General features: G+C 43.9%; 1 protein-coding gene across 3 annotated transcripts in view; it reads right to left on the bottom strand.

Moving 5' to 3' along the window:
* The window catches only part of LOC140191719 (solute carrier family 15 member 1-like), a 152,194-nt gene that overhangs the window by 18,011 nt on the left and 109,026 nt on the right, over nt 1–25,157 (bottom strand). For all 3 annotated transcript variants that reach the window (XM_072249394.1, XM_072249395.1, XM_072249396.1), the window contains 5 exons: nt 23,880–23,957; nt 20,655–20,737; nt 17,168–17,260; nt 15,169–15,336; nt 6,698–6,786 (listed from right to left, as the gene is read on the bottom strand). In XM_072249394.1, coding sequence (XP_072105495.1) covers nt 6,698–6,786; nt 15,169–15,336; nt 17,168–17,260; nt 20,655–20,737; nt 23,880–23,957 — 511 coding nt within the window. The remainder of the gene's footprint in view (nt 1–6,697; nt 6,787–15,168; nt 15,337–17,167; nt 17,261–20,654; nt 20,738–23,879; nt 23,958–25,157) is intronic.

Genomic DNA, 25,157 nt, shown 5'->3' with positions numbered 1-25,157 from the left:
ACAACACCACAGTTGCTGGGGAACATGGTGCTGAAGGAAAACAGCCAAAGGCACTAATGTTTTACAACATAGAACAATAAACCACAGTACAGGCCCTTCAGCCCACAAGATTGTAACAACCCTTTTAACGTACTCCAATATAACACTAACCCTTCCCTCCCACATAGCCCTCCATTTTCTTTCATCTATGTGCCTATCTAAGAGTCTCTTAAATGTTTCTAATGTATCTGCCTTCACCACCTCTAACAACGTGTTCAAATACTCACACCTCTGTGTAAAAAATGTATCCCTGATATCCCACCTATATTTTCCTCCAATCACCTTAAAATTATTCCCTCTCATATTAGGTATTTTCACTGAAAAAAAAAGTGCTGGCTCTCCACTTGATCTATGCCTCTTATTGTCTTATATACCTCTATCAAGTTACCTCACACCACCCTTTGCTCCAAAGAGGAAACCCCTAGCTTGCTCAATCAATCCTCATAAGACACGCTCTCTAATCCAGACAGCATCCTGGTGAATCTCCTCTGCACCCTCTCTAAAGATTCCATATCCTTCCTTCAATGAGACACTGGTGAGGCCTAATTTAGAGTATTGTCTGCAGTTCTGGTCACCTACCTACAGGAAAAATGTAAATAATGTTTAAGAGTATAGAGAAAATTTACAAGGACGTTGCTGGGTCTAAAGGACTTAAGTTACCAGGAAAGATTGAATAGGTTAGGACTGTATTCCTTGGAACACAGAAGACTGAGAGGATAATTGATAGAGGTATACAAAATTATGAGGGATATAGATGGGTAAATACAAGCAGGCTTTTTCCACTGAGATTGGGTGGGACTACAACCAGAGGTCATGGGTTAAGGGTGAAAGGGGAACATGAGGGGAAACTTCTTCACTCAGAGTGTCATGAGAGCGTGGGACAAGCTGCCAGCGTAAGTGGTGCATGTGAGCTCCATTTCAACATTTAAGTAAAGTTGGGATGGGTACATGGATGGTAGGGGTATGAAGGGCTATGGACCCAGTGCTGTTTGATGGGAGTAGGTAGTTTAACTAGTTTGGCATAGACTAGATGGGCCAAGGGCCTGTTTCTGTGCTGCATTTTCCTATGACTCTATGACTAGCCAGAACTGAACACAAGACTCCAAGTGTGGTCTAACCAGGGTTTTATAGGGCTGCAACATTACCCTGCAGTTCTTGAACTCTGTCCCCTGACTAATGAAGAACAACACACCAAAAGTGCGACAAGTTTGAGGGATCTATGGGTGTGATCCCATAACCGCTCAGTTCCTCCACACGGCTAAGAATCCTGCCGGTAATCCTGCATTCTGCTTTCACATTCGACCTTCCAAAGTGAATCACTCCACACTTTTCCAGGTTGTACTCCGCTTCTCAGCTCAGCTCATCACTGACGGTCAGTGATGTCTCCAGCATTGTTTGGATGGTTTATACCTATTTTCAGCAATCTGAGCATTTATTGTCAATTCCTAATTGTCCCTCAGAAGGTGAAAAGTGTTCATTCATCTGAAATTGTTCGGAGGACAAAGTGGCGAGAGGAGGTGGTCCTAACATTCACAGGTTGAGAGGAACATGGTGTTGGAGAATCAGCTGCCCATTCAGAGCTGGGCATCGGATTCGTGATAGTGGCTGAAAAAGAATGGCCTATCGCCTGGGGGTAGGGGTCTGGTAACTCAGGAGGAATAATCCATGGATTGAGGCATGGGAGAAAGTGGGGAGAGAGTGGTGGGGTGAGATGGCTGGAGAGGGTGGAACCAGTAATCCACATTCTATTGTTCTAGGAAACTGTTTTGAACGCAATTTATTAACATTGTCACACCAGTTAGAATGAGTCGCTCCCTCAATATCTCATTTACAGACAAAACCTTACAAACAAAACCCCAATGATGGAGAGATTCATCCTTAGAACACATTATAGGAACCGTGAAACCAGTGACGAGGGATTACAGGAAGAGTGTGTGCCTCATCTAACTGAGTTTCCAAAAGAAGCCTAAGAATCAGGAGAGATGGAAGCTACACATTCAGAAGGGATGATCATTCCTTGAGAGAGTCCCTTCGGCTGTGAGAACAGTACTGCATCAGATCAATTCCGAGAATGTGACGAGTGTGCATGCGGCCGATTGATTGATCGCACGGTGAATTGAATGGGTCTCCTACATGTCAGATGGTGATCTATTTTGGGCGCAAGCTTTCAAGTGCGCATGCATTTCGTCTTGGCGGACTTGGTTCAGCATTCCCACACTGTAAGTTGCCCAGTGTGTACTGTTACTAACAGTAAAAACATTTAATTATACAACTCCATTGTTATTCTTGCGACGTGCAGACATAACATTGGGCAAGGAGGATCAAAACAAGACTGGACCCTCTACTCCAAATGCCCAATCCATTTTGGGCTGCACCCCTGGAACCTGACTGCAATGGAAGATGACCTTCCTGGACTACTTTGAGCTCCAACCATTTTTTAACACCAGCAGCAAAGCTGGAGGAGACAATGAAACTCAAGCTGCACTGCATGCACTTGGGAGAACTCGGGCAGAAATATTTTAATGCTCTCCACCTACAGAATGAATCTGAACTGACAGATGCATTTGAGGCCTTGGGCAACGTCTGGGGATGCAGGACAATATTCTTACAGCATGCTTCAGGTTGTCACAGCTACGACAGACCCCTGATAAGAACGTAGATAATTTCATCACAAGACTGGCCCTAGTGGCGCAGGAATGCAAGTACAAAGATATCCACTGAGTATATTCAAAGATGTGATGCTTATCCAAGCGCTAATAGTTGGAGTCCATGATGCGAGGACACAGTAGAGCTTCCTGTCTGAAAAGCATGATTTGTCCTGCGACAAGGCATGCTCCACAGCCTGCCACCGGGAGGCAGTCAAGAGAGGTCTTACACAGATTCAGCGCCCTTCCGAAAGCGTCAGTGCTTGCCAGCGGATACCGACCCGCAGCCTACAGTCTGCACAGAGGTCATGCAAGTCTCCACAGAGATGCCATCACTGTGGGGAAAGTCATGCCCAATGGTCTGATTGCAAACATCAAAAGACAGTCTGCAAGTTCAGTCAGGTCAGGCACCTCGAGAAGGCGTCCTTCACTGAGCAATGCACCATGAGAAACCGGCAGAATTCAATCAACTCTGAACAAGGGGATGGCCAGAGTGAAGAGTTTCCAAACCCATGACATGGCCCACCAAAACCAGTCTCTTACTTGGTTACACTCACAGTGGACCACCAGCCCATGAAATCTGAGCTTGACATGGGGATCAACTGCATCTTGCTAAGCTAATTATCCTTACACCAGATTCCAAAATTATGATGGCCAAACTCTGTGTTCTGTAGCTACACTGGAGAAAGTGTGGATGTGCATGGTGTCTTTATGCCAGAAGTGGTTCACCAAGTGAACTTATTTCACTTATCCATGAATGTGATCAGGGGAGGTAAAGAGCCAAATTTAAGACTACAAGTCATAGGAGCAAAATTAAGCCATTTGGTTCCTCCAAATACTCCTCTATTTCATCATGGCTGATCCATTTCCCTCTCAACCATTCTCCTCCCTGCTCCACATAACCTTTTACGCCTTGACTAATCAAGAGCCTATCAACCTCCGCCTTAAATACATCCAATGACCTGGACTCCACAGCCGCCTGTGCATCAAATTCCACAGACTCACCCCCTCTGGTTAAAGAAATTTCTCCTCATCTGTGTTCTGAGTGGACATCCCTTTATTTTGAGGCTGTGCCCTCTGGTCCTAGATTCACCACCAAAGGAAACATCTTCTTCACATCCACTCTATCTGGGCTTTTCAACATTCCATAGATTTCAATGAGATCCCTCCCCCCATTCTTCTAAATTCCAGTGAGTACAGGCCCAGAGTCTTCAATTGCTGCTCATATGATAAGCATTTGAATCCTGGAATCATTCTTGTGAACCTCCTCTCAAACCTCTCCAATGTCAGCACATCCTTTCTTAAATAAGGAGCCCAAAACTGCTTACAATACTCCAAGTAAGGCCTCGCCAGCGCTTTATAAAATCTCAGCATTACATCCTTGCTTTTATATTCTAGTCCTCTCGAAATGAACACTAACATTGCATTTGCCTTCCTCACCACAGACTCAATCTGTAAATTAATCTTTAGGGAATCCTGCACAAGGACTCCTAAGTCCCTTTGCACCTCAGACTTTGGAATTTTCTCCCTGATTAGAAACTAGTCTATGCTTTTTTTCCTTCTACCAAAGTGCATGATCATACACTTCCTGACACTGTATTCCATCTGCCACTTCTTTACCCGTTCTCTGAATTTGTTCAAGTCCTTCTGCAGCCTCTATGCTTCCTGAACATTACCTGTCCCTCCACCTACCTTCATATCGCTGCAAACTTGGCCACAAAGCCATCAATTCCATTATCTAAGTCACTGACATAGAACATAAAAAGAAGCAGTCCCAACACAGGCCCCTGTGGAACACCACTAGTCACCGGCAGGCAACACAAGAAGTTCCCTTTAATTCCACCTTTGCCTCCACCCAATCAGCCAGTACTCTATCCATGCCAGTATCTTTCCTGTAGTACCCTGGGTTCTTCTCTTGTTTCGCAGCCTCATGTGTGGCATCTTGTCAGAGGCCTTCTGAAAATCCAAGTACACAACATCCATTAATTCTCCTTTGTCTATCCTGCTTATTACTTCCTCAAGGAATTCTAACAGATTCGTCAGGCAAGATTTTCACTTAGAAAATGATGCTGACTTTGGTCTATTTTTTCATGTGCCTCCAAGTACCCTGAAACCTCATCCTTAATAAAGGACTCCAACACTTTCCCAACCACTGAAGTCAGGCCAACTGGCCTATAATTACATTTTTTCTGCTTTCCTCCCTTCTTGAAGAGTGGAGTGACAGTTGCCATTTCCCAGTCCTCCAGAACAATGCCAGAATCTGTTGGTTCTTGAAAGATCATCACTAATGCCTCCACAATCTCTTCAGTTACCTCTTTCCAAACTCTGGGATGTAGTCTATCAGGTCCAGGTGGCTTATCTACCTTTAGACCTTTCAATTTCCCAAGCACCTTCTCCTTAGTAAGCGCAATGACACTCATTTCTGTCCCTTGACACTCTCGAACTTCCGGCATACTACTAGTGTCTTCCACAGTAAAGACTGATGCAAAATAGTTATTCAGTTCATCTCTCATTTCCTTGTCTCCATTACTATCTCGCCAGTGTCATTTTCCAGTGGTCCAATATCTACTCTCACCTCTCTTTTACTATTCATATATCTGAAAAACACTTTTGGTTTTTTTTACCTTTTTGGCTAACTTACCTTTATATTTCATCTTCCATCCCCTATGGTTTATTTTTAGTTTCCTTCTGTTGGTGTTTAAAAAATTCCAAATCCCCTAACTACCCACTACTTTTTGGTCTACTACTATACACTACCTCTGCTTGTAAACCAACATCCCTCTCCTCAGCCCTATCACTGCAGTTCACATCAACTTGCCAAATTAGTTCAAACCCTCCCCAACACCTCCAGCAAACCTGCCCACAAGGATTTTGGTTCCTTCAGGTTCAGGTGTAGCCTATCCCTTTTGTACAGGTCACACCTTCCCCATAAGAGGTCCCAATGATCGAGAAATCTGAACCCCTGCCCCCTGCACCAGCTCCTCACTCATTTGTCTGTACCATCATCCTATTTTTGCCCTTCATTGAACAGAAATAGGTTTAGAAAGCGCTGTCCTGCATCAACCATGTTGGGGGAAGCAGCATTGAATTCTCTTGTACAAGAGCACCAGCATGGTCCGGCAGCTAAGTTCCAGTTTAAGGAGAACTGCCAGCCTATGTTTTACAAGGCCCATCCAGTGCCATATGCGGTGGGCTCAGAGGTAGAAGAACCTGATCAACTGCAGAGAGCAGATCTCCTCAGTTGGCAAATTTGTGGCAAGTAGTGTCAGGCCATGAATGTTTGGTACCAGAGATAAAGTCTACATGTGAATCTCACAGGAAGAAAACTGGCTACTGGCTGTGTCCGGCTTGTTACGGTCAAGTAGGTGAGCTTGAGCTGACAGACTGACGAATTGCGAGGTGACATTTGGGTTATATTGCTAGCGAACTGGCGGGAGACACTGGGAAGCTACAGCAGTTCCCTCTGCTGATGAAGCCAGCGTCCCAGCAGATGAACCAATGGACTCTACATCAAGAGAAGAGGAAACTTACAGCCCAGTGCCCTCAACATTAGCTAACCAGGAAAGCACAGAGGGAAGCTACCACACTACCCCCGCAGCATTCTACAAAGGTATGCCGGTCAGCTGATGGTACCAAGCAGGGATATACATTTCACCATTTTTCACCGTTTACTCACTTACTCCCTTCCTCTGCGGTTCTCATCGACAGGGGGCAGGGATGTGTCAAATCATACTGATTGTGAGAATGTGGTGAGTGTGGATGCGGCCATTTGATAGCACAATGAATCGATTGGGCCTCCTATGCAAGGAGGGCTTTCTCTTTTTGGTGCAGGCTTTCTAGCGTGCACGTTTTTTGTCTCAGCAGGCCCAGTTCGTCAGTTCCACACTGTAAGCTGTCCGGCGTGTACTGTTACTAACATTACAAGTAAAAACGTTAAACAATACTACTCCATTGTCATTCTTGCACCGCGCATATGTAACAAGAAGGGTGAAGTATAGACCAATGGTTCTTACTGAAATTGTAAGCTTATCTTCTCAAACAGAGGATAGATGACTCCTTCAAACAATGGCAACAGCAACAGCACAAAGAGTACGTTCAGGGTCTAGAACAGAGTAGAAACATGGAGGTAAAGGGTGCAAAGTAAATCAGAATAACCCCTGCAGACTGTGGGAACGTTGAAGCTCCAGGGCTGGGTGATGAAGCCCATGTTCTTCTCTTGCCAACCAAGCCTTTACCTCAGCTCACTGTGACTCTGGGGATCAGGTCACTTTCCCACTCACTTCTGGGTTCACATCCCTCCCCCAATGAGAGGTTCACACCTCTCCCTCCCCCCTTTGATTGGTTGACATCCCCTCCCTTTGAGTCTGCTGTTCACCCTTTCAGGCCGTGAGTTTCAGATTCCCACCACACTTTTTTTAAGCAAAATTTCTCCTCCTCCCACTGTTACATCTACTAATTACTTTAAATCTCTGCCCCCTTTTTTTTTGCTTTGTGCTAAGAAAACAGTAAATGGGACAGCCCTGTTTAGGCTCTTCACAACTTTATACATCTCATTTCAATTTGTTTGCCAAAGCCTCCTCTATTCCTGAGAAAACAGCTCCAGCGTATTCAATTTTTCCATGAAGCGAACATTTTATAGAATGGGCAATGTTCTCATTAACCTGGAGGAAAAAGCTATAGATGTTGGAAATCTGAAGAGAAGTTATTGGCCTGAAATAATTACCTGGTTTTCTCTGCACAGATGCTACCTGAGCTACTGAGCGCTTCCAACAATGTATGTCTTCAGTTAGCTCATATCTGCCTTAGATATGGGCCAAACAGGTAAATCAGCCAAGCTTGGATAGGAATCATTGATTAGTTGCACTGAAGAGCCTGTTTCTGTGCGGTACGACTTTATCTCCATTATGCTCTCTGAATTGCAGTTTCATCTTTCCCATGATGTGAATAAAACTGTCTACAATAAATGAGCTCTGGCCTTAGAAGCATTGTACACTGTCTCAGCAAAACCTCACAGTTCTTATGCTCTGGTTAATAAAAGAAAGGATCCTATATGCTTTTTAAACCATGTAATTATCTGTTCTGCTACTTCTAAGTATCCATGAATGTACTCTCAAAGGTCTCTCTCTTCCTCGACATCATTCACTTATTGTACAATCCCTACCTTACCAAATGCATTACTTCATCTACCTCTGCATTAAGTTCCATTTTCCACTTCTCTGCCCAACCAACCAGACTATCTAAGTCTTCAGAACTGGAATCGGAAGAGGTTTATTATTATAATTATCATTATTATAGCCAATCATTTTCAATTCCAATTGCAAATCTTCCTGCAGATGAGAGCTCACCTTCTCTATGTCAACCACACTGCCAGTATTTGTATTACATGGAGACATAGAGAAGTACAGCACAGAAACAGGCCCTTCAGCCCATCCAGTCCATGCTGAACCATTTAAACTGCCTACTCCCATCGACTTGCATGTCCCTATGGAACATAGCCCTCTATAACCCTAACATCCTTGTATCTATTCAAACTTTTCTTAAATGTTGAAATCAAGCTTGCATGCACCACTTGCGCTGACAGCTCATTCCACACTCTCACCACCCTCTGAGTGAAGAAGTTTCCCCTCATGTTCCCCTTAAACTTTTCACCTTTCACCCTTAACCCATGGCCTGTAGTGGTAGTCCCACCCAACCTCAATGGAAAAAGCCTGCTTGCATTTACCCTATCTATACCCCTCATAATTATGTATATCTCTATCAAATCTCCTCTCAATCTTCTACATTCCAAGAAATAAAGTCATAACCTATTCAATCTTTCCTTATAACTCAGTTTCTCCAGTCTTGGTAACATCCTTATAAATTTTCTCTGTATTCATTCAACCTTATTTACATCTTTCCTGGGGGTGGTTAACCAAAACTGGACACCATACTCTAAAATTAGACCTTACCAATGTCCTATGCAACTTCAACATAGCATTCCTTCTTCTGTACTTAAAACCTTGATTTATGAAGTTGATCCCTTTGTTCTACTGCACTCCTCAGCACCCCATCGTTCTCTGTGTAAGGCCTACCCTGGTTGGTCCTATCTAAGTGCAAAACCTCGCACTTTCTGCATTAAATTCCATCTGCCACTTTTCAGCCCATTTTTCCAACTTCTCTAGATCCCACCGATAGTCTTCCTCACTGTCCACTACACTCCCAGTCTTGGTATCATCTGCAAATTTGCTGATCTAGTTAACCACGTTATTATCCAGATTGTTGATATAGATGACAAACAACAAAGGACCCAGCACCGATCCCTGCGGCACTCCACTAGTCACAGACCTTCAGTCAGAGTGGCAACTATCTACTACCACTCTCTGGCTTCTCCCACAAAGCAAGTGTCTAATCCAGTTTACTACGTCATCTTGAATGCCAAGCAACTGAACCTTATTGACTAACTTCCCATGAATGACCTTATCAAGTGCCTTGCTAAAGTCCATGTCGATGACTTCCACTGCCTTGCTTTCATCCACTTTCCTGGTAACATCCTCAAAAAACTCTATGAGATTAGTAAGACACGACCTACCACAAACAAAGCCATGTTGACTGTCCCTAATCAATCCCTGTCTATCCAAATACCTTCCAACAAGTTTCCCACAACTGATGTCAGACTCACTGGCCTACAATTTCCTGGTTTATGTTTAGAGCCTTTCTTAAACAGCAGAACAACATTAGCTAACCCCTAGTCTTCTGATAGCTCACCTGTCACTAAGGAGATTTAAATATCTCTGCTAGGGCCCCTGCAATTTCTGCACTTGCCACCCACAAGGTCCAAGAGAACACCTTGTCAGGCCCTGGGGATTTATCCACCCTGATTTGTCTCAAGACAGCAAACCAGGAAGTTGATGCCGCTTTGGCTCATTTCTGTAGACTCTGTGTCCATCTCCTGAGTAAATACAGATGCTAAAAATTCATTTAAGATCTCCCCCATCTCTTTGGGCTCCACACATAGATTATCATTCTGATCTTCCAGAGGACCAATTTTGACCCTTGCAATCCTTTTGCTCTCATCTGTGGGATCCTTTAGGATTCTCCTTCATCTTGTCTGCTAGGGCAACCTCATGCTTTCTTTTAGCCCTCCTGATTTCTTCCTTAAGTGTTCATTTGCATTTCTTATACTCCATAAGCACCTCATTTGTTCCTACCTGCCTATACCTGCTATGCACCTCCTTTTTTTCTTAATCAGGGTCTCAATATCTCTTGAAAACCAAGGTTCCCTAAACCTGTTGTCTTTACCTGTTATCCTGAATGGCACATACAAGCTTTATACTCTCAAAATTTCACTTTTGACGGCATCCCACTTGCCAAGTACACCTTTACCAGAAAATAACCTGTCCCAATCTACATTAGCCAGATCCTCTCTGATCCCACCAAAATTGGCCTTTCTCCAGCCCTTCACTTCACTTCACCTGTGAGTCGACTGGGGTGATATACTGCGTCCGGTGCTCCCGATGTGGCCTTTTATATATTGGCGAGACCCGACGCAGACTGGGAAACCGCTTTGCTGAACATCTACGCTCTGTCCGCCAGAGAAAGCAGGATCTCCCAGTGGCCACACATTTTAATTCCACATCCCATTCCCATTCTGACATGTCTATCCACGGCCTCCTCTACTGTAAAGATGAAGCCACACTCAGGTTGGAGGAACAACACCTTATATTCCGTCTGGGTAGCCTCCAACCTGATGGCATGAACATCGACTTCTCTAACTTCCGCTAAGGCCCCACCTCCCCCTCATACCCCATCTGTTACTTATTTTTATGCACACATTCTTTCTCTCACTCTCCTTTTTCTCCCTCTGTCCCTCTGAATATACCCCTTGCCCATCCTCTGGGTTCCCCCCCCTTTTCCTCTTTTCTTTCTCCCTGGGTCTCCTGTCCCATGATCCTCTTATATCCCCTTTGCCAATCACCTGTCCAGCTCTTGGCTCCATCCCTCCCCCTCCTGTCTTCTCCTATCATTTTGGATCTCCCCTCCCCCTCCCACTTTCAAATCCCTTACTCACTCTTCCTTCAGTTAGTCCTGACGAAGGGTCTTGGCCTGAAACGTCGACTGCACCTCTTCCTACAGATGCTGCTTGGCCTGCTGCGTTCACCAGCAACTTTGATGTGTGTTGCTTTCTCCAGCCCTTCTGTCACTTGCCCTGTCTCATTCCTTAATAGCAGATCCAGTATCACACACTCCCTCATTAGGACTTCTATGTACTGATGAAGGAAACTTTCCTGAAAACATTTGAAAAGCTCTATCCCATCTAGCCCTTTTTCAGTATGGGAGTCCCAGTCACTATGGGGAAAGTTAAAATCACCTGCTATAACAATCTTATATTTCTTGCAGAATTCTGCAAGCTCACTACAAATTTGTTCCTCTAAATCCCTCGGACTGTTGGGTGGTCTGTAATATAGCCCCATTAACGTGGTCATACCTTTCCTATTTCTCAGTTTCACCCATAATGCCTCACTAAACAAGTTCTCCGATCTGTCCTGACTGAGCACTGCTGTGACATTTTCCCTGACTAGTAAAGCCACCCTTCCTCCTTTAATCCCTCCCACTGTCATGTCTAAAGCAAAAGAACCTCGGAATATCGAGTTGCCAGTCCTGCCTCTCCTGCAAGCAAGCTTCACTGATGGCTACAATGCCATAATCCCAGATGTTGATCCGTGCCCCAAGCTCATCTGCTTTTCCTACAATATTTCTTGCATTGAAATATATGCAGCTCAGGACACTAGTTGCAGCATGCTTAACCTTTTGATTCCTGACTTTGCCTGATGTCTTGCCAACATCTGTCTCCACAACCTCTCCTCTAACTGTTCTGACACTCTGGTTCCCATCTCCCTGCAACCCTAGTTTAAACCAGATTGATTCCTGGGATGGCAGGACTTTCATATGAAGAAAGACTGGATGAACTGGGCTTGTACTCGTTGGAATTTAGAAGATTGAGGGGGGATCTGATTGAAACGTATAAGATCCTAAAGGGATTGGACAGGCTAGATGCAGGAAGATTGTTCCCGATGTTGGGGAAGTCCAGAATGAGGGGTCACAGTTTGAGGATAGAGGGGAAGCCTTTTAGGACCGAGATGAGGAAAAACTTCTTCACACAGAGAGTGGTGAATCTGTGGAATTCTCTGCCACAGGAAACAGTTGAGGCCAGTTCATTGGCTATATTTAAGAGGGAGTTAGATATGGCCCTTGTGGCTACGGGGGTCAGGGGGTATGGAGGGAAGGCTGGGCGGTGTTCTGAGTTGGATGATCAGCCATGATCATAATAAATGGCGGTGCAGGCTCGAAGGGCCGAATGGCCTACTCCTGCACCTATTTTCTATGTTTCTATGTTTCTATGTAAACCCCACCGTGCAGCGTTAACAAACCTTTCTGCCAGGTTATTAGTTTCCCCCTCCAGTTCAGGTGCAAACCATCCCTCCTGTATAGGTCCCACCTTCCCTGGAAGAGAGCCCAATGATCCAAAAATCCAATGTCCTCCCTCCTACACCAATTCCTTGATGAAATGTTTAAGTCTGTATCAATAATATCTACAACTAGTAGCAAGAGATTAAGCATTGAGCCCTGTGACTTCCCACTGGTAGAAACCTTCCAGTTACAAAAGTTTCCACCAAGATTGGTCCTTTACTTCAAGCTGCTGAACTAACCTTGGATCCAATTTTCCAATCTCCCTTGAATCCCATGAATTTTTTTTGATTAGCCAGCCACAGGGGATGTTGTCAAAAAACTTTCTGAAGTCCATGTAGGCAAAGTGCCACGTGAGACTTCTTCACAAGCTACGAGCCCATGGTATTAAAGGAAAGATTCTAGTATGGATAAAGCAGTGGCTGATTGGCAGGAGGTAAAGAGTGGGAATGAAGGGAGCCTTTTCTGGTTGGCTGCTGGTAACTAGTGGTGTTCCCCGGGGTCTGTGTTGGGACCGATTCTTTCTACGTTATATGTCAATGATTTGGATGACAGAATTGATGGCTTTATTGCAAAGTTTTCAGACAATACAAAGATAGGTGGAGGGGAAGGTAGTTTTGAGGAAGAAGAGAGTCTACAGAAGGACTTGGACAGATTAGGAGAGTGGGCAAAGAAGTGGCAGATAGAATACAATGTTGAGATGTGTATGGTCATCCACTTTGGTAGAAGAAATGAAAGGGTTAACTATTTTCTATATGGAGAGAAAATTCAAAAATCTGAGGTACAAAGGGACTTGGGAGTCCTTGTGCAGGTTTCTCTAAAGGCTAATTTGTAGGTTGAGTCTGTGGTGAAAAAGACAAATGCACTAGAACATAAAAGCAAGGATGTAATGTTGAGACTTAAGAAAGCATTGGTGAGGCCTCACTTGGAGTATTGTGAGCAGGTTTGGGCTGTTTATCTTAGAAAGGATGTGCTGAAACTGCAGAGTGTTCAAAGGAGGTTCACGAAAATGATTCCAGTATTGAATGACTTGTCAGATGAAGAGTGTTTGATAGCTCTGGGCCTGTATTCACTACAATTCAGAAGAATGAGGGTGACCTCATTGAAACTTGCTGAATGGTGGAAGGCCTTGACAGAGTGGATGTGAAGAGGATGTTTCCTATGCTGAGAGAGTCTAAGACCAGAGGATGCAGCCTCAGAATAGAAGGGTGCCCTTTTAGAACTGAGATGAGGATGAATTTCTTTAGCCAGAGATCAGTGAATCTGTGGAATTCTTTGCCACAGGCAGCTTGGAGGCCAAATCTTTATGTATACTTAAGGCAGAGCTTGATAGATTCTTGACTGGTCAGGGCATGAAGGGATATGGGGGGGGGGGGGAGGCAGGAGACTGGGTGTGAGAGGAAAACTGGATCAGCCATGATGAAATTGCAGAGCAGACTCGATGGCCTAAATCTGCTTCTATATTTTATGATCTTATGGTCTTATTCTGATGCTTCAGGGGCTTTTTGTAGTCCTAAGTTCTTATTGTCTTCCTTTTCCTACCTTATCATACCCCCTTTTGGCCTTATGGATCAGGGGCTCCAGATTTGGCTGTCCCTCCCTGTATCTTTGTGGAAATACTCAGCTTGTGCTCCTCGAATCTCCTCATATGCCTGCCACTGAGCTACTTCAGTTCAATTTTAAATACTTTCTTAAATGCTTGCCCTATCCCTGCTTAACCCTACTTCATCCTCTGCCACTTTCCCGAACTATATTAAATTAAACTGATTTATGAACATCATCTCAGCTGCCCAACTTCATTCTCGAAAACTGAATCCCCAAACCCACCTTCCTCTTGTCAACCTTGCTCTAAACTGGCATATAAACTTCACTGCAGTTTAAGAATTCTATGTCATCTATACCTTTTATACCACTGATTACATCCCAGTTAGATTTGGGTAATTAAATATCCCACTTTCACTACACTGGTCACTTCCCATATATCACAAATTTCCCTCCTCTCTCTGCGACTTCTCTCAACTCTCTGGAAGTCTCCAATGTACTTCAGAAATGCCATTCTCTTTTCAACTCATAAAACCTCCTGTGGTATTTCCTTCTAATCTATCAAAAAGCTGTCATTTATTGAACTAACATTGAGAACACTCCTCCCTTTATTATCTAGTACTCCACCATTTCATCCTGAAAAGCTCTTCAGCCTGAATGTTAAACAGCCAGCCCGTCCCCTTTTTAAATCATACTTTAGTGAAAGCTATAGATATAGTTAGTGAATGAGCTAAATACACTGAAAATAAAAGAGAAATATAAATCAAGATGGAGAGGCGTGAATCAGTTGTAAGAAGGAGAGGGTATAAGACCCATAGACCTGGGGAGAGGGATAAAATCCCAAAGAAGTAAGTGAACTCTAGAGCCACAGAGTGGGGCATGGACCCCAAAATCATGGTCTGACTAAACCATAGTCAGAGGGCAAATGGCATGATGTCCAGATTAATAGATGTGAATCAGGAAACTCAGAGTCACAAGAAGGAAGTCTGACTCTGCTTCACATCATCTGCCTTATGTACTTTCCCCTTTTGTCTGTTGTCCACCTACAAAATTCTTCTAAGAGCCCCCACCCTTTCAGTTCTGCCTGCACATTTCCGAAGCTTTCTTCAGGTCCCTAATAAACTCCTCAACATCCCTGAAGTTCATGTTTCACTCTGACCCTCCAGGGGTGAATGACACTCGACCTCTGACTCAAGAGTTCATGCCGCTCTCTCTTAAGCTCCGGAGCTCATGCCCATTGCCTGCTAATGTGAGGCTCTGCGTCTCTTGTCCTCTTGGATTCATGCCCTCACGCTATTTGTGTGTTAGACCTTTGATAACGCAATCTAAATCTGATCTATACAGCCCACTAAACTGCACCCCCCCCACAGCATCCAGGCAATGTCCTGGGATGCATTAGGTCAGCACTCTGTCAGAGCATTTAAAGCATTGTCCCCGTGCTTTCAATCAACTTACACCCTTGGCCCTGTCACCACTGAGAGATCTAAGGTGGCCATACCTGTAATTGGTCAGGTTTCAGTTCGAGCGAACCCACGTTGCGATTCATCTCCTGGGCCTGAAGGGTCCACCGTGAGCCCTGCTGCTCATAGAGGGCCCAGTACATTGGCAGCAAGAGGAATAACGCCAACAAGTTGTACAGGCGCTTCGCATCGCTGATTATCTTTTTCTGAAACACAATAAATTTGAGCAACAAACGTAATATCAGTATCTCATTTCAACCAAATTACCATGTTTTGGAATTGGGGCATTGCCTCCCTTTCTCCCTCAAAACCTGACTACCACCTCCCCATTAGAAAATGTTAAAAATAATTGCTTCAACCGATACAAAGTCAAAATCGGGTTTATCGTTATGTGCACAAGTACATATATGCACAGGTGTAATGAAAGATTTAGCTACAACAGCATCACAGGTGCATAGTATCATATAAATAGCATGCATAAGAAAAACATAAATTATACCATATTTTTATGAGGAAATGCAATTAGAACAAGATGTAATTTATTTCCATGGGGTATTACAAATCAGTTCAATCCAGGAGAAACAGAAATGCTGAAAATGGGAGTGGGTACAGGTATGCCCTCTTCTTATTATTGCCATCAGGAAGAAGGTACAGAGCCTGAAGAACCACACTCAGCATTTGGAGAACAACATCAGATTTCTGAACAGTCTATGAACAACATCAGATTTCTGAACAGTCTATGAACCTATCAACACCCCCTCACTGTTTTGTTCAATTTATTTACTTTGTATGTATTCGTATATATAATTTTTTAATATATTGCTCTGTACTGCTGCCGCAAAACAAATTTCACAACATATGTCAGTGATATTAAATGTGATTATGATTCTGATTTTGATTATGTGTTTCAGCCCTTTGACGCCAACAATACTGACGATCCAAATTCAGGACCCTGAACCTACTTTCTCCCCTTTTCCTAAGAACTGAGCCGTATGGCCCACTGAGTCTGCTTCACCATTCCATCATGGCTGGTTTATTATGCCTCTCAACCCCATTCTCCTGCCTTCAGTAAGTCATTGCTACTCCTGTCCTCAAATCCTTTCATTATGAAAGCCAATGGCCCGCTGCACCGACATGTTTACTTTCTTCAACCAGATTGTGCATTTAGATTGTGCCCTTTGTTGTCTCATCATGTCCTAAATCCACAGAAACTCAGGAGCCAATTCAGTAAGTTCCCTTTAACAGCCATGTGGTAATGTCTAGACCTTCGGTAGTACTGTTATTTGCAGGATAAACATAGGCTGTGACTCCAGGAGATTCACCCTGATGTCCATTCAGCCCATCTGCCCTGGGATCCTTGGCAAGAGGACAGGCAGGATTTTGGTTTAATGTCTTAACCCACAAATGGTCCCTGATGGACATACTGAATTGTCGTCTGTGTCCTGGAGCCTATGAAATTCAGAGTTTATGAGCAATACTTTGTGGCACCTATCCTCCATCAATCCCTTTGGGAAACTGAAAAGTTGAGAAGTGTTATCACCAAATACATCTGCAAGATTGACTGGGATTGACTTTCACTCAGTACCCACTTTCAGGCAGGGTGTGAGGCATTCAGCAACACAAGGAGCCCAACTCTTCAGCACAAAGGGAACATTCAGGACAGAAAGTTAATACAAATAGAAGTAACGGACAATTAATAGCAAGGTGTTCACTGGGTGATACTGCACCAGACCTGCACCCCTCTGCCTCTTCAGTCTCTCCCATCAGCCTCTGCACCCCCAGCAGAATTTAAAAGATGTTTGCAAAAGATAGAGATCCCCAGGAGAGCAGGAACCTGTCCCAAATAGCTCTACCAATGCTTATCTGAGCCAGGAGTGTAAAGAACTATCATTCAATGCAGCTGGTGACACACACTGACTTTACACCAAGTTCCCTACAGTACCATTCATGGCAACAGTGTAAATACCTCCCAGTGCTGCCTTCACAATATATATTGCTGGTATTCTAGAGGGCATTACTGTACACAAAGTTACCTACCTCATAGCTTGGGTCAGCCCAGTCCAACCAATGGTCTTTAGCTTTCTCCTTCCTCTTATTCATCAACCATTTGATCTTGTTTTTGAGAGCACTCTGTATAACCCAAACAGCACATGGTTAGTCCATTGAGTAGTCAGGTATAATTCGTCCAATCTAAAGACAGCTAATAGATAGGTGCTCATCCCACTGTACACCCATTGTACAGCATGTGATTCACAGCATGCTTATTGAAGGTGGTCTTGAGCTCATCAAGGACATTGGATCAACTGGATCAACAATGTGTGTAAAATATAGATTAGAGCTCACTCCACATCACCTACATAAGACCTTAAAGTTCACAGTCGGAGAGGGTTAGTTACACAGTATAACTCCGTCTTCTGTCACTATTAGTGCATGCATTATGGGTTAGACAAGCTTATCTTACACTCCCCTTGTGCCAGTTCACCAGAGGTCCCAGACAGAGTAAAGTTTCTTTGATATTTCCCTTTCAAACACTCACAGTGTTAGTTTAAATCTGTTTAAATATGGAACAGTATTGCCCATTCTTACATTCCGAGTACAAGGTAAACACGTTTCACTTACACAAACTTCCTTTCAGACAATTTTTGAAATCAAGGATGTGGAGTTGACACTGAAAAATGGCACTGAGGTCAATGATCAGTCATGATGTCATTTCATGCTGATCAGGCAAAAGAGGGGCTGAATGGCCTACTCCTGCTTCTGTTTCTCATGTTTTTATCATTATTTGAATAATCCTGCTTCACAAGCTATATAGAGCTGTTTCCACACTACCCATTCAAACACACACCATGCACAACTTCAGCACAGCAAAGACAAAATGAAGCTCTAACGTTGACTATATGTTTATGATACCATATGATTAAAACACCATTGAAGCAAATTCTTCAAGGGCTTAGTACAGAGGAAAGCTCCTTCAATGCTGCCTAAACAATCACTCAGCTACAAATGATAGAGCATAAGGCTTCCCATATACTGTACACTGAGAAATCCAGTTAGATACAGAGTAAAGCTCCTTGTATGCTGACTACTCAATCGCTCCCAGCGCAAGCTCAGGACAGATTAGATAGAGAGTAGCACTGCTTCTATATGGTTCTTATAAATATTATATAAATATGACTAGTAAGAGATCATCACTAGTCAGATACCAAGTAAAACACCTTCAAAACTATTATTTAAAGTACACTTTTCATTCAGTTACTGACAATGAAAGGTCATTACCGGTTAAAAAGAGAATAAAGTTCCATTGAAAGTGTCCATCAATCATTCCCAGTAGAAATTCATCAATGACTACCACCCAGAGGCTCTGACTACGGTCCAGAGGATCTGACATAAACCACCGTGAGGTGCTTAGAGAGGCTGGACATGGCACGCATCAACTTCAACTTTCCAGACAACCTCAAATCACTGCAATTCACCTACTGCTGAAATAGGACCATGGCAGACACTAGCTGCCTGTCCCTACACTCATCTCTGGAGCATCTGGACAGCAAAGTCATGCATGTTTTACTATTGTTTATTGATTACAGTTCTACTTTCAATACTATAGTTCCAGGCAAATTCATCACCAAACTCCAGACCCTGAGACTGGGAGTTAATGCCTCCCACTGCAACTGGATCCTTAACTTCCTGACCAACAGATCACAATCAATAAGGAGAGGCAGCAACACCTCCGCCACAATAATTCTAAACACTGGTGCTTCACAAGGTTGTGTCCATAACAGCCTACCCTGTTCCCTGTACACTCATGACACACGAGTCAGAGTACAGGAAGGAGAAAGAGAGTTTGGTAACATGGGGTCATGATGACAACCATCAAGTCAGCAAAACAAAAAAGCAGGTCATTGACTTCAGAAAGAGAGTGGTGTATAAGCTCATTTCTACATCAACAATACTGAGGTTGAGACGGTTGAAAGCTTCAAGTTCCAAGATGTGGACATACTAATAGTACAACCACATTGATAACACAGCCAAGAAAGCTCACCAACGACTCTACTTCCTCAGGAATCTCAAGAAATTTGGCATGTCCATGCCAATACTTATCAATTTTTTTCAATGAACCATAGAAAGCATCCTGTCTGAATGCATAACAAGCAACACATATAAAAGTTGCTGGTGAATGCAGCAGGCCAGGCAGCATCTCTAGGAAGAGGTACAGTCGACGTTTCAGGCCAAGACCCTTCGTCAGGACTAACTGAAAGAAGAGCTAGTAAGGGATTTGAAAGTAGGAGGGGGAGGGGGAGATCCGAATTGATAGGAGAAGACAGGAGGGGGAGGGATGGAGCCAAGAGCTGGACAGTTGATTGGCAAAAGGGATATGAGAGGATCATGGGACAGGAGGCCCAGGGAGACAGAAAAGTGGAAGGGGGGAAGCCCAGAGGATGGGCAAGGGGTATAGTGAGAGGGACAGAGGGAGAAAAAGGAGAGAGAGAGAGAAAGAATGTGTGTATATAAATAAATCAATAACGGATGGGGTACGAGGGGGAGGTGGGGCCTTAGCGGAAGTTAGAGAAGTCGATGTTCATGCCATCAGGTTGGAGGCTACCCAGACGGAATACAAGGTGTTGTTCCTCCAACCTGAGTGTGGCTTCATCTTTACAGTAGAGGAGGCTGTGGATAGACATGTCAGAATGGGAATGGGATGTGGAATTAAAATGTGTGGCCACCGGGAGATCCTGTTTTCTCTGGAGGACAGAGCATAGGTGTTCAGCGGAACGATCTCCCAGTCAGCGTCGGGTCTCGCCAATATATAGAAGGCCACATCGGGAGCACCAGACGCAGTATATCACCCTAGCCGACTCACAGGTGAAGTGTCGCCTCACCTGGAAGGACTGTCTGGGCCCCGGAATGGTGGTAAGGGAGGAAGTGTAAGGGCATGTGTAGCACTTGTTCCGCTTACAAGGATAAGTGCCAGGAGGGAGATCAGTGGGGAGGGATGGGGGGACGAATGGACAAGGGAGTCGTGTAGGGAGCGATCCCTGTGGAATGCAGAGGGGGGGGGGAGGGAAAGATGTGCTTAGTGGTGGGATCCCGTTGGAGGTGGCGGAAGTTACGGAGAATAATATGCTGAAGCAATTTCACAACACATGCCAGTGATGAGAAACCTGATTCTGATTCTGATTGTAATATACACTGGCTTGTCATGTGCCTTCGTTAGAGGTACTGATCGTTTAGGTTGCCGATATAGGACCAGATCAGCAAGCTGGTGCCCAATGACAGAACTTGTTCTCTCTTTATTTAGGACTCAGGTACACAGAGAGTTGAAGAAAATTTTAACCCTACGAATCTAGGCCAGGACTGATCTAAGGTTCCTAAAATAGAACATCGATATGAAACACACTGCACATTTACATTACCAAAGCATTTCAGAAATTTACTAACAATGAATGGACTGTTTTTAAACCTGTTGAATTTGCTCCCTGTTCCACTGGTCAGGAAGCTGTGTGTAGGTGCACAGTGTATCACTTACTCTTGAGGCAGAGGCCACTTTGCAGAACATGTTTCCAGTTGGTGGGTAGATCTTGTAACTGAAAGTGCCCAGTCCAAAAACCACTGGAAAACAGGACAGTTTGCATCAAAGAGGATTCATTCTCTGTTACTTAGTATGATTACAGAACACTTTATTTCTCCCTCTCCACTTCCCACTGACACAGTAGTCAATGCTGCCGCTTACATCTCCCAAGAAGCCACAGTACCTTGTCCCATGCTAACGTTGGTCCTGTTTCCTGACAGTCGTTATTTAATAACATCATTATATAATGGTAGCTTCACACTGAACGGAACTTGACCACTAAGGCCCAATTCAGCCCTGGATTAGATGTGAAACCTCACACCACTACATGGCCCTCTTATTTCCATATAGATTTAACAGGAAGCTGAAGGGTGACTTTTTCCAGACAAATGGTGGTCAGATATGGATCAAGCCACCCGAAAGAGTGGTTGAGGCACGTACATTAACAACTTTTAAAATACAATTAGACAGGTATGTGTATAAATAGGAAAGGCTTCAAAGGTTATGGGCCAATTGCCAGAAAATGGGAGCGTGGATGGCATGGGCCAGTTGGGCTGAAGGGCCTGTTTCCATGGTGTATAGTTCTATTACTCTATGTCTAGGTGATTCATCTCCTCCTCTGTAACAGCTTCCTCTCACTTACTTTCATCACTTTTCATCTTTATTCAAAATTGCTCTTGAACTTCATCTGACAGTAAGATTTTCATTATGCTTTCCAACTTTCCTTCTTGCCTCTGAGTCTATTTCCCCTCCCCCTTCCACTTTCAAATCTCTTACTAGCTCTTATTTCAGTTAGTCCTGACGAAGGGTCTCGGCCTGAAACGTCGACTGTACCTCTTCCTAGAGATGCTGCCTGGCCTGCTGCGTTCACCAGCAACTTTGAGGTGGTAGTGGGGAGTTGTTTTTGAGATTGAAGGCCTGTAACCAATAGTGCTAGTGCTGGATCCACCGTTATTTGCCATTTGGATGACAACGTAGGTGACGTGATCAGCACTGCTTGCGAAAGACAACAATATAGTCGACAGTAACAGAAGTTGTCTAACATTACAACAGGATCTAGATAAACTGGGAAAATGGACTATGAAATGGCAAGTGGAATTTGACTCAGTTAAGTGCAAAGTGGTGTATTTTGGGAAGTTAAACCAAGCCAGGACAGACACAGTGCATAGCAGGGCCCTAGAGAGTGTTGATGTACAGAGGGACCAAAAGATACAGGTACACGGTTCCCTAAAAGTGATGACACATGTAGACAGGGTGGTGAAGAAGGTGTATGACACTCTAGCCTTCATTGGGCAGGGAAATAAATGCAAGAATACAACAGATACAGCTGTACATGACATTGGAGTTTTGTGTGCAGTTCTGGTCATCATACAATGGAACTGTTATGATTAAGCTGGAGGGGGCACTGTAAGGATTCACACTGATGCTACCAGGACTGTAGGACTTGAGTTATAAGGAGAGATTGAATAGCCTGGATTGTTTTTCCTGGAGTGAAAGAGGCTGAGAGGTGACCTTATAGAGGTTTATAAGTCATAGTGTAGATGAGGTGGATGGTCACAGTCAATCCCTGGGGTAGTGGGAGTCTAAAACTGTTTTTGAGGAGAAATATTTAAAGGGGACCTGAGGGGCAACTTTTCCACACAGAGGGTAATGGGTATACAGTATAAAACTGCTAGAGAAAGTGGTGACAGGTACAATTACTGCATCTAAAAGACATTTGGCAAGTTGAAATGAATAGAAAAAGTTTAGAGGGATATGGGACAAACACAGGCAAATAGGACTAGCTATAGCAAAGACACTGGTGTCACAACCAAGGACTCTGTTGTGATGTCTCTGCACCCGTGCAGGCAGGCTGCAGAACAGATTCGGCAATTGAGCTCGAGAGTATGCAGATTCCAGCTAACTAGTGTTTAATTATGGTGATATTTAACTCCCTTCTTTTCATTCTAGTCTTGTCAAGACTTGACCAAAAGCACAGCAACATTTACGCTGTATAGATTGAAACTGTAAAGAGGCAGTATTTAGTACTTAGTTATTACTTCCAGCCACAGTGCTGGCATTTAACTTTCAGTTTGAGAGTTTTAGTTAACGGCCCTGTTGGACTAGCAGTTATCGTTTTTCTTTTTCTTTAAACTCTGCAACAGTTCTCATTAAAGTCAGTGAACTGTTAACCCGCTTCAGTGTCTCTCTCTTCACACTTGGACCATATCTGAATGTTTTGACAGTTGGTTAGCATGGATATGTTGGGCTGAAGGGTCTGTTTCTATGCTGTAGTACTATGATTCTGTGTCATGAGGGCAGGTCCAAGTACTGCATTGCTGCCAGCTTAGACATCTTCATCTGCTGGAAACCGGAGCATCTCTGCCCTCACCTTCACTCCACACCACTCCCCATATCGCAGAGTGTGGACTCTCCAACCCTGCGTGCAGCTCACTTAGAGCAGACACTCTTAATGTGAAAGGCAAATAAAAAGCAGAATGCAACAGGGGTGCTCTTCCTCTTTGAGTCTTGAGTCTTGGCCCATAACACAAGATTGGGATTATAAGAATTAAGAGCTGCAAGTGATGGGAATTTACAAATAGGATAAGAAAGCTTGAGAGAACCAAGAGGCCAATCAGCAGCTTGTTAATCCTTCATTTCAATCAAGAAAGCTGAAGAGGAAGAGTTGAGGAGCCAGATTCAATATTGAGGGAGAGTCAGACAGCTGAACAGTTTACTTGATGCTTTGCCAAGAATCAGGAAATAAATCTAAATAATCAGTTCTTCTTTTAGTATTTTGTTCTAACAAAGGTGGCACAATTGTAGAGCTGCTACTCCAGAACTCCAGTGACCTGGGTTTAATCCTGACTTCTGGTGCTGTCTGTGTGGGGTTTGCATGTTACTCTGTAATTCAGTGTGCCAGATCTCTCCCCACACACACCCCCAACATCGTAAAGATGTTACAAGTTAGCAGGTTAATTGGCCAGGGTATGTTACTCCTAGGGGAGGTGGGTAGTGTGTTTGTTGTGAGTGTGCGGTGAGCAGATTACAGGGAGAATTTGTGTGGGGATGGATTGGCCTATGGACTAGTATAGCCTCAATGGGCTGATTGGCTGTCTTTTGTGTTGCAAGAAAATATGGAAGCATTGACAGACCTGCCTCACCTGCTCTACACTGTGCCCACTGAAAATAGATCCAGCTTACCTAAAGCCACTAATAGAGCTATCGCAGAAACTCCAAATGCAAGGGGGTAGCAGTCTGCATTGAAACAATGGACATCCTCTGTAAGTGGAGAGAAAGAATAATTCATTATGACAGTAACTATTATCACTTCCACCACAGTCCAGAGTACATGTAAACCAAAATATCCATCTCTCAGTCATCAATGAACTGTAGTTAGACAAAGAGACCACAGAGCAGGCAGTAATAGACGAATGTGGAATACAGACTGAGATAAGACATTGCTGTGGATTTGGCAAACTGACATAAGATATTAATGCACACAAATACCAATACCCAGTGGTTAGACAAGGTGACATATAGGTTAAATAGTGGAGAACTAGCACCAGATAACCAGACTAACAGGAGCAAAAATGGACCATTTGTAGCTTTGAGCTTGCTCCATGATTCATGGCTGATCTTATTCTGAATTGATCTTGATACTTCCTGTATTGATCCCCATATCCCTTCATTCCTTATATTCCTAGAAACCTGAGGATCTCTATTTTGAATACACTAAAATAATAGGCATACAGTTATCTGTAATAAAAAATTCCAAAGATTTATGACTTTTAGAGCAAAGAAATATGTCCTCATCCTAGTCATCACTGATTGGTTCCTTTTCTGAGACCATATCCCTGTAAGTGTGAGTGTATATTGAAGAACTGAGTGTATAAGGTGGCATGAGCATCTACCAGGCAGAGCTGTTTACTGTAGTTTGAGAATGAGTGTTTTCGGTAAAGAATATCTTGTTCACTCCACTTTAGTCTGAGTGGTGGAACTTGCAAAGAAACCCACGGAAAACACATGGCTAAAGGCTAATTTATACTTGTGCGTTAAATGTACGCCATAGGTATGGCGTAGCCGCGAACCCTACGCAGTATCTACGCTGAACCCTACGCCGTAGTCTAACGCGCAGCTCTCCCAGAATGTAACTACGCGTCGTGGCGATGCAGACCGCAACAACTGTGATTGGTCCGCTTGGTAGCATCGCATGTCCTCCTACGCTGCAATAGCTTGCCATTGGGCGACTGAAGGGCAGGGAAAGAACTCTGGCTGCAGTGCTTTCCATAAAGCTTTACAGACCTCCGAAATTATGGAGGACCCTGTGCTTGACGCCAGTTTGTAGCTAGCTGCTACAGCCTGTTGACTTCCACCTGAAGCTAAAATTCTAATGATGATTGCCAGTCTCTGAGTATACTGTGCGTACACTGATGCGATATTAATGGTTGAAGACGATGAACCAATTTGTCAAATCTACCT

The sequence above is a fragment of the Mobula birostris genome, chromosome X, assembly GCF_030028105.1.
Source record: "Mobula birostris isolate sMobBir1 chromosome X, sMobBir1.hap1, whole genome shotgun sequence".
Lineage (NCBI taxonomy): Eukaryota > Metazoa > Chordata > Chondrichthyes > Myliobatiformes > Myliobatidae > Mobula > Mobula birostris.
Note: the sequence above shows the minus strand (reverse complement) of the source record. Positions and strands in the feature narration are given on the sequence as shown.